Source organism: Callithrix jacchus, chromosome 19 (assembly GCF_049354715.1).
Source record: "Callithrix jacchus isolate 240 chromosome 19, calJac240_pri, whole genome shotgun sequence".
In the NCBI taxonomy this organism is placed as follows: domain Eukaryota; kingdom Metazoa; phylum Chordata; class Mammalia; order Primates; family Cebidae; genus Callithrix; species Callithrix jacchus.
In genome coordinates, this window is record NC_133520.1 from 38,566,723 (window position 1) to 38,581,398 (window position 14,676).

Below are 14,676 nucleotides of genomic sequence, written 5' to 3' on the forward strand. Positions count from 1 at the left end.
CACCCAAGCAATTTGGAAGACTAGAGGAGGATTGTTTGAGCTCAGGAGTTCAAGACTAGCCTGGGCAACATAGGAAGACCCCCATCTCTATTAAAAAGAAATTCTAGCCGGGTGTGAGAGTGGCGCCTGTAATCCCAGCTACTCAGGAGGCTGAGGCAGAAACATCGCTTGAACCCGGAGACAGAGGTTGCAGCAAGCCAAGATCTGCCACTGCACTCCAGCTTGGGTGACAAAGTGAGACTCTGTCTCAAAAAAAAAAAAAAAAAAAAAAAAAAATAGCCAGGCATGGTGACACGTGCCTATGGTCTCAGCTACTCAGGAGACAGAGGGGAGGACAACTTGGGCCCAGGAGGGGGAGGCTGCAGTGAGCTGTAATTGTGCCACTGCATTCCAGCCTGGGTGACACAGCAAAACCCCGTCTCAAGGAAAAAAAAAAAAGGGATCACAGACATAAAAGAGCTAAAACTAAACAATTTTTAGATAAAAATACAGAGCAAAAGTAACACTAAATTTTGAAATAATTCTTGCATATGACACCAAAAGCTCAGTCAACAAGAAAAAATAGACATTTGACAGTGTTGAAATTAAAAACTTTTGTCCCTCAGGTGCTATTAATAGAATAAAAAAGCAATCTATGGAATTGTTAAAAAAAAAATTGCAAATGATAAATCTATCTGGCAAGGTGTTCATATCCAGAATGAATAAAGACTCAGTATTTCACACAATTAAAGCCCCTAGTACACTAGGAATAGGAGAAATCTTCCTCAAGGTGCTGGAAGGCATCCGTAAAACCCCACAGCTAATATCATATTTAAAAGACTAAAAGCAGCCAGGTGTGGTGCACCCATAATCCTAGCACTTTGGAGGGCCCAGGCGGGCAGATCACCTGAGGTCAGGAGTTCGAGACCAGCCTGATCAACATGGAGAAACCCTCATCTCTACTAAAAATACAAAATTAGCCAGGCCTGGTGGCGCATGCCTGTAGTATCAGCTACTTGGGAGGATGAGACAGGAGAATCGCTTGAACTTGGGAGGCAGAGATTACAATGAGCTGAGATTATACCACTGCACAGCCAGGGCAACAAGAACAAAACTCCACCTCAAAGAAAATTTTAAAAAAAGAGACTAAAAGCTTCCTTTTTATGATCAGAAACAAGACGAGGATGCTTGGTCTCCTCACTGCTATTTCACATAGTAAGAGAGGGCCAGGTGCAGTGGCTTATTCCTGTATTCCCAGCACTTTGGGAAGCCAAGGTGAGCAGATCACCTGAGGTCAGGAGTTTGAGACCAGCTTGGCCAACATGGCAAAACCCCATCTCTCCTAAAAAAAAATTAGCCAGGTGTAGTGGTAAACACCTGTAATCCCAGTACTTGGGAGGCTGAGGCAGGAGAATCACTTGAACTCAGAATTCGGAGGTTGGAGTGAACTGAGATAGCACCATTGCACTCCAGCCTGGATGAAAAGAGTGAAACTCCATCTCACAAAACAAAACAAAACAAAATAGTAAGAGAGGTGCTATCAAGCTTGGAGGTACAAAATATACAAAATTTTATTTATACATACTTGCAATTAAATTATCTGAAAATGCAGTTAAAAAATAAAGTCCATTTACTATAGTACCCAGAGAATACAAATAAATAAATTTAATAAAGTATAAAACTTCTCTGAAAACCACAAACCTTGCTGAAAGCTGAAGATCTTTTTTAAAAAAAATACCATTCTCATGGATTAGTAGGACTAATATAATTAAGATAGCAATATTCCCAAAAAATCAACAGATTTAATGCAATCCTATCAGAAACCAAGGTTACCACCTTGCTGAAATTGAAAACTAGATGTGGAAATTCATATAGAACTGCAAGGAACTCAGAATACCCTGAAAATCTTGAAAAAGAGCAAAGTCAGAAAACACACACTTCACAATTTCAAAACTTGCTGCAAAGCAAAGTAACCAAGATCATAAAAGTCATTCAGATCAATAAAACAGCACAGACTCCAAGAGGGTGAGATCAGCCAGTAGAAAGGCAGAGAGAGTATCTACTCCAAACACCTGTCCCTTCACAGAAACAGGAAAAACAAGCCTAACCGGCAGAACAACTTTGTCAAAACTCTTGAAAAACAACTAAGGTTTACAGCAAATGGGAATGCAGAATGAAGAAAAACGGCAGAAAACAGCAGAAAAGCCTCTTGAAGTTTTCAGTTGTCCTTGCCTGAGCCTCCCTGCTCAGTGCCAATTTTCAAAACAGCAATGAGATTGTAGTTCCACAGACAGAAGAGCAGATCTAAATGAAATAAGGCTCTGTCCTCTATTTCCTCTAAGCTGGGAGCCAATCAGTGTAAAAAAAAATGGCAGGAATTGCTTGAAAACATGAAATAAATAAAACACCCACAGACACCTGAAACAATAGATTATGATTGAGATGGGCATTAGAACACCTAAAGCCCAGGAAGAAAAGCTGGGGTAAATGTTGGTTGTTTTTATTTTATTATTATTATTTCTTCTTTGAGACGGAGTTTTGCTCCTGTTGCCCCGGCTGGAGTGCAATGGCACGATCTCATCTCACTGCAACTTTTGACTCCTGGGTTCAAGTGATCCTCCTGCCTCAGCCTCCTGAGTAGCTGAGATTACAGGCACCCACCACCACGCCCAGCTATTAAATTCTCTGTTGTGTTAGTAGAGACTAGGTTTCACTATGTTGAAAACCTAGGCTGGTCTCAAACTCCTGACCTCAGGTGATCTGCCCACCTCAGCCTCCCAAAGTGCTGGGATTACAGCCGTGAGTCACCACGCCCAGACTGGATCTTTATTAATCTGTAATATCTATGAGGTGTCCAACTCCAGAAATCAACTCACCAGTTCTGTACATGATTCTGTATGGAGATCAAACAAAAGTTAAGAATTTAGGCCTTGAAATTAGGCCTTAATGGATTAGATTAGACCTACCTGAGCTTATTTTAAAAAGAAAACAAGGGAAAGAGAGAGAGCAAGACAGAGAGAGAGACAGACAGACAGACAGAGACAGACACAGAGACAGAGACACAGAGGAAGAAGCGGGCAGATCATGAAGTCAAGAAATCGAGGCCATCCTGGTCTAGTGAAACCCTGTCTCTACTAATAATACAAAAGGTTAGCTAGGCATGGTGGCACACACCTGTAATCTTGCTTGAACCTGGGAGGTGGAGGTTGCAGTGAGCCGAGATCGCACCACTGTACTCCACCCTGTTGACAGAGCGACTCAAAAAAAAAAAAAAAAAAAGATCTACCTGAGCTTATTTTAAAAAGAAAAAGAGGGAGAGAGAGACTGAGAGAGAAAGAGACAGGGACAGAAAGAGAGAGACAAAACACAGACAGACAGACAGAGGAAGAGACACAGACAAAGAGAGACAGACAGAGAAAAAAACAAGAGAGAGACAGAGAGGCAGAGAGAGACAGATGAAGAAAGACAGAGACAGAAAGACAGGAAGAGAGAGACAGAGAGGCAGAGAGAGAGAGAGACAGATGAGAGAAAGAGACAGAGGAAGAGAGGGGCAGAGAGAGAGAGACAGACGAGAGACAGAAACAGAGGAAGAGAGACAGGCGCAGAGAGACAGACAGAGAGACAGAAGGAAAGGAGTACTCAACAGATAGTTACACATATCTTACATGCTTTCGATGCCATCAACAGTGGCCCAGGTATGCTTTTAAAACAACAACAAAAACAATAGCAGCAGTGGCAGCAACAGACAGAGAAAGAAAGAGAGAGAGAGAGACAGAGAGAGAGAGACAGAGACAGAGAGAGAGAGAGAGAGAGAGAGATCAGAAGAGAAGAAAGAGGGTACTCAAGAAATAATTACACATATTTTATAATGCTTACGATGCCACAGACGCTGGCCAGGGTCTGGCTGGCCAGGCTTTGAAAACAACAACAGCAACAACAGCAGCAGCAGCACTCACGGATTTCCAGAAAATGAGACCTTATGAAGCACCATTTACATCAACCTGGGAGGCGAGGGTTGCCGTGAGCCAAGATTCCAGTCACCATGAAGTAAGCTCTCTCAAATAGTTACTCTTTCATTGAGTTATATAAAACTCAAAACTAGGTTGTGTTTGTTGGTGAACAGAATGAAAACTGCTTCCAGAAATGCAAAGGAAAGACGTATGTCTGCCAAGATCCAAGATGGCAGGAAGTGTTACAGACTGAATGTCTGTACACTCTCCAGAATTCTTATGCTGAAAACCTAATCTTCAGTGTCGTATTAGAAGGTGGCCTCTGGAAAACAGCTGAATAGTATTAGATGAGATATAAGGGAGTTCTATAAATGGGGTTAATATCCTCATTACTCAGATCTTCAAACCTGAAACTAAAATTCTTACACACTAATCATGGAATAAAATTCTTAAATACTTGGGCAAATTGAAATGATATAGCAGCAAAATTTTACAAAGGAAATAAAAGGAAGGCAGCTCTGGTAAGAAGGCTGTTTCATCCACAGTTCACGAGAAACCCCATACTTGGTAGGTTAAATACTTTCTCATACTTAGGAACCACTCTTAGTGTGGAGATGTAACCCAGGTGGCTCACTCCTAGGTAGTGAGTGATAGAAACCTGGGCACCTGGGGAATTTAATTGTGGGAGCTCCACACACCTGCTAGTCCCCGCCTCACATCTAAAAAAAGCTCTCTCATCCAGACACTTCCATTTTCACCAGATATCGAAACTTGCTCAAATTCAGTTTAAGATTCTGACTCATTTTTTTCTGACACCAAACGTGTGAAGCCTGCTGAACACCAACCAATTCTCCAACACCAACTAGTGTCTAACAATTCAACTGTGACACCACCCAGAATCAACAGAGACTCCACGAATTCAGATCTCATCCCTTCACACTGCCCTCACTGCAGATGCCAGTCCCACTCCCCAGGGGGCCATCAATACGTCTGAACAACTACTTACAAATAGGGGGCTCCGTAATTCCCTCCTTGAGTTCAATAATTTGATGGAAATACTCATAGAACTCAGATAAACATAGTGTTAGATATAAGTACTTTTAGGTACTGGCAATTAATGTTTACCAGTTTATTATACAGGATAAAACTAAGGGATAGGCCGGGCGCGGTGGCTCAAGCCTGTAATCCCAGCACTTTGGGAGGCCAAGGCGGGTGGATCACGAGGTCAAAAGATCGAGACCATCCTGGTCAACATGGTGAAACCCCGTCTCTACTAAAAAACAAAAATTAGCTGGGCACGGTGGCACGTGCCTGTAATCCCAGCTACTCAGGAGGCTGAGGCAGGAGAATTCCCTGAACCCAGGAGGCGGAGGTTGCGGTGAGCCGAGATCACGCCATTGAGATCCAGCCTGGGTAACAAGAGCGAAACTCCGTCTGGAAAAAAAAAAAAAAAAAAAAAAAAAGCCAATTGGGATCAGTCTAGACTGTGCGGTCTAACCCTAGCCAATAGGAGAATGGCACAGTGGTAGGCGCGCCCCTCCCTCCGCATCAGTACCCCTTTCCCTCCCTTACCCAGCTGTGCGCTGCCATTGTTCCATCTGTGAGCCGCACTCTTCTACAGAAGTAAACTGCCTTGCTGAGGAAATTTATATCCAGTGCTACTTCTTTTGTGGCACCGAAAATTCTACTTACAACACTAATTTTAAGGGGAGAAAGGCGGGACTGGAAGCCCCATGAACCACAGCACCCCACGCTGGAACCCCGCACACGGGTCACAGGCCCCGCCCTCAGGAAGCTCCAGGGTGGTGTCAGGCTGAGGGCAGAGGCTGTGGCACTGGAGAGCTCTTAAGGCTGTGGCTCACAACGGCCTGCGGTCCGGAAGCCCTCCTGGGGCAGCGCCAGTGCCTCGGGGCCTTTGGAGGCCCCTGGAAGCACCCAGTCCTCTCTTCCCTTTCTCTGGGAGTTGACAGCGCCCGTAATGATACAAACGGTTCACCTATGCGTCCGGAAACAGCAGCGGTGGGTGCAGGGACGCCGCGTCCCGCTGGAAAGTTCGGCCACCTCGGCTGCCTCTGCAAAAATACTTTCCGCCACACAAAAGTCAAAGTGGCAGGTAGAGATGGGACGCAGGGGGTCCGCTGCCGCGTCGCCCGGCCTGCACGGGAGGGGGCCGAGACCCGGCCGCGCGGGGACGCGGTCCGCAGGCTCCAGCGCCGACCAAGCAGGTCCAGCAGGTTTCAAGCAGCCCTCTTCCTCACCTCGGACACCTGGCGCGGCCCACTCACCATTCCGCGGCTTCCCAGGTCTCCCGGCGTCACCCAGGGATGTCCCAATACCCGCGGGTCACAGGCGGGCAGACGCTGCCGCACCACCACCTGGGCCTCCCAGAGCCCAGGAGAACAGCAAGACGCACAAGAAGAGCCCTCTGGCGAAAGACGAAGACTTCGCCACATCCCAGAAGCCGCCCTCTCCTTTCCGGCGGCGCCCGATTGGATAGGGCTTCAGTCCCCGCCCCCTCAGGCCCTGAGTGACAGGAGACACGATCTCGCTTGAGGCTGACTGAGGTCAGAAGGACCGCCTTTGACTGTAGCGGTTTGTAGGCGGCGTGTCCTTCCTTAGCTGGGATCTGACCATGCCCGGAGGGCATTCGCATTCACCTTGTATACAAAGTTATAGGTATACATGCATAACATACGTCTAAAACTGGAAGCAATATAATGACAATTCTGTAACTGCCAGACGGGTTCATCTTGCTCTACCTACACAGCCAATTTCTCAACACAAGGGAATTGCATTAAAGAGTAATTCACGCAGAGTGCGGGAGACCAGAGTTTTATTTTATTTTATTTTATTTATTGCTCTGTTGCCCAGGCTGGAGTGCAGTGGTGCCATCTCGGCTCACTGCAAACTCCACCTCCCAGGTTCAAGCAATTCTCTTGCCTCAGCCTCCCAAGTAGCTGGGACTACAGGTATTCACCACCACGTCCAACTAATTTTTGAATTTTTAGTAGAGACGGGGTTTTGCCCTGTTGTCTTGGCCAGGCAGGTCTTGAACTCCCGACCTCCGATAAACCTCTGCCTCCCAAAGTGCTGGGATTAGAGGCGGGACCCACCGTGTCTGGCCTCGGAGTTTTATTATTACTTAAATTAGCCTCCCTGAGCATTTGGGGAACAGTATTTGCAAAGTTTATTTTGCAAGGTTGGGGATGCGTGTGCATGACACACCCTCAGGAAGTCCTGGTGACATGTGCCCAAGGTAGTCAGAGCACAGCTTGGTTTTATCCATTTTAGGGAGACATGAGACATCAATCAACATATGTAAGATGAACATTGGTTTGGGTCGGGACAAACTGAAGCAAAATTGAGTCAACTGGAAGCCAGGATGGGCTTCCAGGTCACAGGTAGGTGAGAGACAAACTGTCACATTCTTCTGGGTTTCTAATTAGACTTGCCAAAGGAGACAATCAGATAGGCATTTATCTCAGACAAGCAGAGGGATGACTTTGAATAGAATGGAAGGCAGATTTGCCCTAAGTAGTTCCCAACTTGAATTTTCCCTTTATCTTAGTGATTTGGGGATCCTACTTTCCTTTCTAATTTTCCACTTTTCTTTTTAGAAATATTTTGGGGAAAGCACTTTAGAAGAAAATCAGTCTCTGGTCTCAGGTTTTGTCTGATCTCTCCTGGCTAGGATGATTTATTTTTAGAAGGCTGTGAAGTTTCATGAGAGAAAATAGGGGGAGGAAAGGAGAAAAACTACAACAAACAAAAGAACAATCCTGGAAATATCAATATAAGCCAGATTACTCTGAAGTCCATACATCTATAGGCAGGTGTGAATGTGGCTTATGTATGTAAACAGGTTGCTCTTTTCTATTTAAGTTGTCTAGCTTCAGTTCGCAGGGCTTTAGGAAAGTTTAGTTTTCAGTGACTCCAAATTAGGTAAAATGGGGGAAAAAAGAAAAAAATGAAAATATTATTTTGAAGATTTATAGGCATGAAAAACTAGAATTTGATCTAAACTGCAGAAAACTGAAATACATTAGGCAAAACTAGAATCTAACAACAGGTGTACTACAGTTTTTGAAACATAATTTTTCTCTCTCCAGTTTCCCATTTTTTTCCTAAAGACAAATCATGGTAGGACTGGTTTGCTTTATTATACTTAGCCTAATTATGTGTATACAGTGCAACAAGAATAATTATTTTTTACATAGGCTTTAAAATTGGCTTTGATGGAACTTAGTTCCATTAAAGGAATCTCAGATAAGACTGTATTAAAGCTGAGCCCAGCCACAGATTTGTGCCATCAAATACCTATAATAACTCTCCTCTTGAGGTTCCAAAATCAACTTGGGGCTCTCTGCCTGTCAAAAAGTGACATTCATTACCTACCACAGTTCAGGAACCCTGTACAGGGAATGTGCAGACAGAGGTATGAGGTCAGTTTTTCCAGTGGGTTTGTATTGGCTCCATAAGTCAAGTTTGATTCCTTAAAGGAAAGTATACTGTTCCAATCAAACCCTTGGTAAAATAACCAGTGTCTCCAATTGTGTCCTGTTATAAATAAAAACAGATTCTCATTGCACTTATGCAAATAACTGAATTGTCATAAGTTAAGGATACTCAAAAATAGTTTCCAAATTCTGGAAAAATAGAGAGGAAGAAATATGCTCCAAATTTTGTTCAGATGAGTATACTTTACTCAATTGTTAAAAGGTGTGAATAGCTTAAAAGTTTCCTTGATTCTGAAAAAAAAAAAAAGGATTCGCAACATTTTAAGCAAAAAGTTAAAAAAATTACTTCAGTGTTCTATTAGTTCACTTTACAGTTAACTCCTGTTCTGCTTGATATTCATGAAAATTTCAGCTCTCCATGAGAGTCCTGAAAGTTTTTTCTTCTATTCTAATGTCACAATCTCCAAAGTTATCAGAAACCTGCATTTAAGAACACCTGTTAGAGTTCTATTGCTAATTATAAAACCACCTTCCAAGGAGGATCAAAACAAGAAAACGATAGTTTATGGATGACAAAAGGTTTTGGGGCAGCCATCATCAAAGGTGCAATTGACAAAAAAATGTGTTACCTTTGTGAAACAAAATAATTTAACATAATTATAATTTTACTAATAATACATACTATGTCCTATCAGAATTAGAGGGGTTTCCCATGATTTTGGAATACATACCAATAACATATTTATACAAATACAGCCTAAAGAAAACCAAACACCATTTCACATTTGGCAATGTTTCCTGTATAATTTTTATATCAAATAAGCCAAATTATGTCATTTTGGGACTTGAGGGAACCTAATATCTTAAAGGATTAATTGGATCATAAAAGGACATAATTTATAATTTGATTTTCAATAGTTTGTCAATTATCAGTTGTTTAAAACACTTGATATCACAGGTCATTGTAAAACAAGTCATTCATTTGACCAAAGTGATAATTCAAGGATTTCCAAAAAAGGGGAAACCTTCATTCTTTAAAAGACCTAATTTTCCAAATAAACCCTAATAAAAACAGTATGAAGCCAATTATTATTTTTTTTGATACAGAATTTCACTCGTCACCCAGGCTGGAGTGCAATGGCACAATTTTGGCTCACTGTAACCTCTGCCTCCCAAGTTCAAGCGATTCTTCTGCCTCATCCTCCCAAGTAGCTGAAATTACAGGCATCCACCACCAAACACAGCTAATTTTTTTTATTTTTAGTAGAGATGGGGTTTCACCATATTGGCCAGGCTGGTGTTGAACTCTTGACCTCAGGTGATCCACCTGCCTTGGCCTCACAGAGTGCTGGGATTACAGGCGTGAGCCACCATGCTGGCCTAAGCCAATTAAATTTGTTTTTCAAAATTGTATACACACTCTATAAACTTTAATTGTGACCATAAGATATAACTTCCAGCGCCTTTTATAACCTTTATAGCTTTTATTAGGAGTTGGTTAATGCTTCAAGAAAACTTTGTTAATCTGATAGAGGGACCCATATGCTGGTCACATCAATGTGCCTTTGACATTAATGATTAATTTATGGAGAAACTAAACTTATTTTATTTCTCAAAATCTCACATGCCCACGTCTTCTGCAACAGTCCCTGGTCCTTGAGAAGTTGAATAGCTTTAATTTTTGGCCCCGTGTCTCAGGAATGCAGTTTATTTTGATTGACATCTACCAAGCCTCAATATGGTGCTTTAATTACTGTTAATGTTAAAAATTTAGCAAGACTTGGTGTCCTTTTTAGACCTAAGAGTCAAAGCCCTGTAACTCAATGTCACAAGTACTTTAAAAGGACATAAGGACAGATACATGGGTGTAATAACCTTAATTTTTAAAAAATTTGTTTTTTTCCTAAGCAAATATAAAACTTAATAATAAAATGACAGCTTGATCATATAAAAGGTTTTAGTAGTCAGGCACAATGGCTCATACCTATAATCCCAGCACTATGGGAGGCTGAGACAGGCAGGTCACCTGAGGTCAGGAGTTCGAGAACAGCCTGACCAACAAAGAGAAACCCCACCTCTACTAAAAATACAAAATTAGCTGGGCATGATGGTCCATGCTTATAATCCCAGCTACTTAGAAGACCGAGGCAGGAGAATTGCTTGAACCCATGAGGCGGAGGTTGCAGTGAACCAAGATTGTGCCACTACACTCCAGCCTGGACAACAAGAGCAAAACTCTGTCTCAAAACAAGGTGGTTTTGTTTGTTTGTTTTTAATAAATTCTCTGTGACTTATACAGATAATTGATGACATGTTTGGACTTTCTGGTTTGTCCTGAACATCCCCTTTCTTTTTTTTTTTTTTAATTTTGTTATTTCCACATGTTTTGGGGAACAGGTAATATATGGTTACATGGGTAAGTCCTTTAGTGGTGATTTGTGAGATTTTTGGTGCATCCATCACCTGAGCAGTATACACTGCATCTAATATGTAGTATTTTTTCTCTTATCTCCTTCCCACCCTTTCCCTGCAAGTCTCCAAAGTCCACTGTATCATTCTTAGGCCTTTGCATCCTCATAGTTTAGCTCCCACTTATGAGTGAGAACATTTGATGTTTGGTTTTCCCTTCCTGAGTTACTTCACTTAGAATAATAGTCTCCGATTCCATCCAGTTTGCTGCAAATGCCATTAATTCATTCTTTTTAATGGCTGAGCAGTGTTCCATTATGTATGTATACACACACGTATATACATATACATGTACATATGTATAATTTCATTATATATAATGTGTAATATATATGTATATATAATATATACACGTTATACATATGTGTGCATATATATATATATATATTAGGAGCATTAACCAACTCCTAATAAAAGTGAAAAAGGTTATGAAAATCTTCAGAAGTTTTCTCTTATGGTCATGATTAAAGTTTCTTCTGAGAATTGTTTATTCATGTCCTTAGCCCACTTTTTGATTTTTTTATTTCAGAATTAAATGTGTGTATCAACATTTGCTATGTTCTCATAAACTTCTGTAATACGTGGAAATTCCTGGTCCACATTTGTAAGCCTCTACCTGAATATTATTTTGAAGCATTTATCTTGTTTTAATATTCCAAATGTCTATATAAAATTGAGATTTGGGTTTCTGAGATGAAATTATGGTAGGCGACTTAGAAATGCTTAAAAATTAGCCAGAATTTAAAATTAAGTTGAGGTTTACCTTCAAGATTCAACCTGAATGAGTCTCTCTCTGTATTGCTGGTAATAAAAAATAAGTCTTTACAGCTATAAAAGTAAACTTCAGAAAAATTTTTCCCCCAGTTGACATCTAAAAGCTATAAAAAATTTTATAGGCTTATGCACTTTTTCTGTAGAATTCCAAATTTTTCTAGGCCTGGTGCAGTGGCTCAAGCCTGTAATCCCAGCACTTTGGGAGGCCAAGGTGGGTGGATCACGAGGTCAAGAGATCGAGACCATCCTGGTCAACATGGTGAAACCCCGTCTCTACTAAAAATACAAAAAATTAGCTGGGCATGGTGGCGTGTGCCTGTAATCCCAGCTACTCAGGAGGCTGAGGCAGGAGAATTGCCTGAACCCAGGAGGCGGAGGTTGCGGTGAGCCGAGATCGCGCCATTGCACTCCAGCCTGGGTGACAAGAGAGAAACTCCGTCTCAAAAAAAAAAAAAAATTTTCTATACAGATTCCTGTGCATTTGAAACAAATGACTTTTTAGTTGAAATGCTTAAGCAGCTTTTAAAAAGTTAAAGCTGTTTTGTTTATACTTGTTTTAAATAGTTTATTTATTATAACTACATTTTAAGAGTTTGATTTAGTGTTGTTTCACTAAACTTTGGTTAAAAAGCAGAAAGCATTACATGAGATTCTTGACATACAGTTTCAAGAAATCTCTTAAAAATGTTAAAGGTAGAACTATTCAATTTAACATAAAATTGAATCTTTAATTGTGTGTTTGCATAATTTAAAAAATGTGTCTCACAGCTTTTTAAATGAATATGAGGATAATCATCCTAGTTACCATGTGCTAACTATATGCCATACAACACGCTAAATTCTTTATGTATATGTATCTTCTACTCTTCAGAATTGTTTAATAAGCTTGGCAGGTTTATTGTCTTTATTTTTATAATCATTATTCTTGATTCATTATATAATCTCATTTTTCTGTGCTTGATTCTTTATATTTATGTTCATTTATGTGCTTTTATGTCTAATAATGTAACAAACATTTGGAAATTATAAATTAGAAAACTGAGATTTAAAAGTGGAATAAATTATCCATGGGACACCCAGCTATAAGACGCAGAGCCAGGATTAAAACTGGTATCTGTCTGACTCTAAAACCTGCAATGGTAAATACCGTAATTGCAGAAAAACTTTTTGGTTGTTCTACATGAATTGACTTATCTGTCTCTTTTTCCTTTTCCTCTTGTTTATTTTTGTTCTTAGTACTCACTACTACTTGATGTGTGTGTGTGGATTTTTGAAAATAGAGATGGGGTCTTGCTTTGGTAATCATACATGTATAGTTTTAATTTGGTATCTGTTTCTCTTGATCTTTTTTTCACTGTTCTCCTAAAACAATTCCAGGCATTTGTATGTAGTTTGTAGGTATGGGTTGATACTTAAATTAATGAATGTAATTAGCATATTCTGTATACCATTAGTGCATATATTATTACAGATGTGATAAATTTTGTGTTTTCCTCTCTTTATATTGTTATTTCTGTACTGCAGCAGTCCCCACACTTTTTGGCACTAGGGACTGGTTTTGTGGAAGACAACTTTTCCACAGACTGGGCAGGTGGATGGTTTCAGGATGATTCGAGTACATTACATTTATTGCATACTTTGTTTCTATTATTATTGCATTGTAATATATAATGAAATAATTATACAGCTCATCATAATGCAGAATCAGTGGAAACCCTGAGCTTGTTTTCCTGTAACTAGACAGTTCCATCGGGGGTGACAGTGACACCCAAAATATGGTGCTTATGTCCAGTCTACTCTGTATTCTTGTTTTGGTTGCTGTCACTGCAAGAAAACCCTGCTTCACAAAGACAGGATGTTGGAAATGGAAGCAGGTATTTCAGTGATACTATTGACAAAGAAATGTCAGTGCTCCTGTGGAAACGGCAATGGCTTCACTATCCTTACTTTTTAGATAACATTTGCTATTATTGGTCCTTCTCTGTGTTCTTATATATTTTTTTCTGGTATCTCTCCTCTCTTCTTCCTACTCTTAAATGGTACATATAATCCTGTTCTTTTATTTCTAAATTGTTTAATGCTTTTCAATGTCTGCAGGTCTTTACTGAATATCTCCATAATCATTTAACTCCAATTCTATTTCAATAGCTAAGCTGCCCATCTGACATTTCCATTGATTATTGTACTTATTACCAACTTGATAAATCTAAAATTTGGTGCTATAATTTTCTTGTGGTAGTTTAAAAATATGTCCAAAAATTATTTGAAACTCTTCAAAAAGTATGAGGGATCTTCAGTTAATAAGAAATGCATATCATGAAGAACTATGCATAGATTTCAAAAATATTTTGCACCTGAATAAACTTGTACTAACTTGTTATACCACGTATGAACAGGATCTAATTTGAAGAATTATAATAAGAAAACTAACACCAATTTGAAAAGAGGTCTCATTAGAGCAACATAAATTCTGCTAAAATCAAAGCAAGAGTAAACATCAAATATATGGCAATTTTGGGTGAAAAAATAGTAAAATGACTGATTTTTTATGACAAGTTTATGTGGACATTTGCAAGTTTACAAATGAATAACTCAATTGAAAAAAGAGATAAGATGTTGAAGATAAAGCCTGCAGTGGCAGAAAATTCACATTAATTTACCAGAAAAAATTAATCTTGTTCATGCCCTGCTTTAAGACAACAGCATAAACAACAGCCAACACCATAGCCATCTGAATTGGTTACATTTACACAATTTTGAAAATTTTTTCACTCAATAGATTAGAAAACTCTTGCTTCCTGATCAGCTGCAGACAAGAACAGAGCTTTCAAGTGAAATTTTATGTAAGTAGAATCAAGATCCTGACGCATTTCTTCAAATAATTGTAAGAGGAGTTCAAATACAGCAGTTCCAGTGAAATCCTCAAGTCAGAAATACAATCAAAGCAATGGCTACCAAGAGGTGAAAGTGGTCCAGTCACAGCAAAAGGTGACTGGTCTAGAACAAAGCTTACAGCAAGTGTCTTAGAATGCTCAAGGCAGTTTGCT

At 40.1% G+C, this 14,676-nt stretch overlaps 1 protein-coding gene across 6 annotated transcripts in view; it reads right to left on the reverse strand.

Moving 5' to 3' along the window:
- Positions 1-14,676, reverse strand: part of ZNF669 (zinc finger protein 669) — a 47,385-nt gene that overhangs the window by 11,403 nt on the left and 21,306 nt on the right. Inside the window, exons 1-2 of one of the 6 annotated variants that reach the window (XM_054248407.2) lie at positions 6,215-6,366; positions 4,936-5,363 (exon numbers count right to left, since the gene is read on the reverse strand). The exons of 2 other annotated variants lie outside the window; for them this stretch is intronic. In XM_054248407.2, the coding sequence (XP_054104382.2) occupies positions 4,936-4,992 (57 nt within the window). In that variant the 5' untranslated portion in view covers positions 4,993-5,363; positions 6,215-6,366. Of the gene's footprint in view, positions 1-4,935; positions 5,364-5,501; positions 6,399-14,676 lie in introns of those variants that run through there. 3 more of the 6 variants (XM_008985652.5, XM_008985650.5, XM_054248409.2) reach the window with 3 other exon arrangements.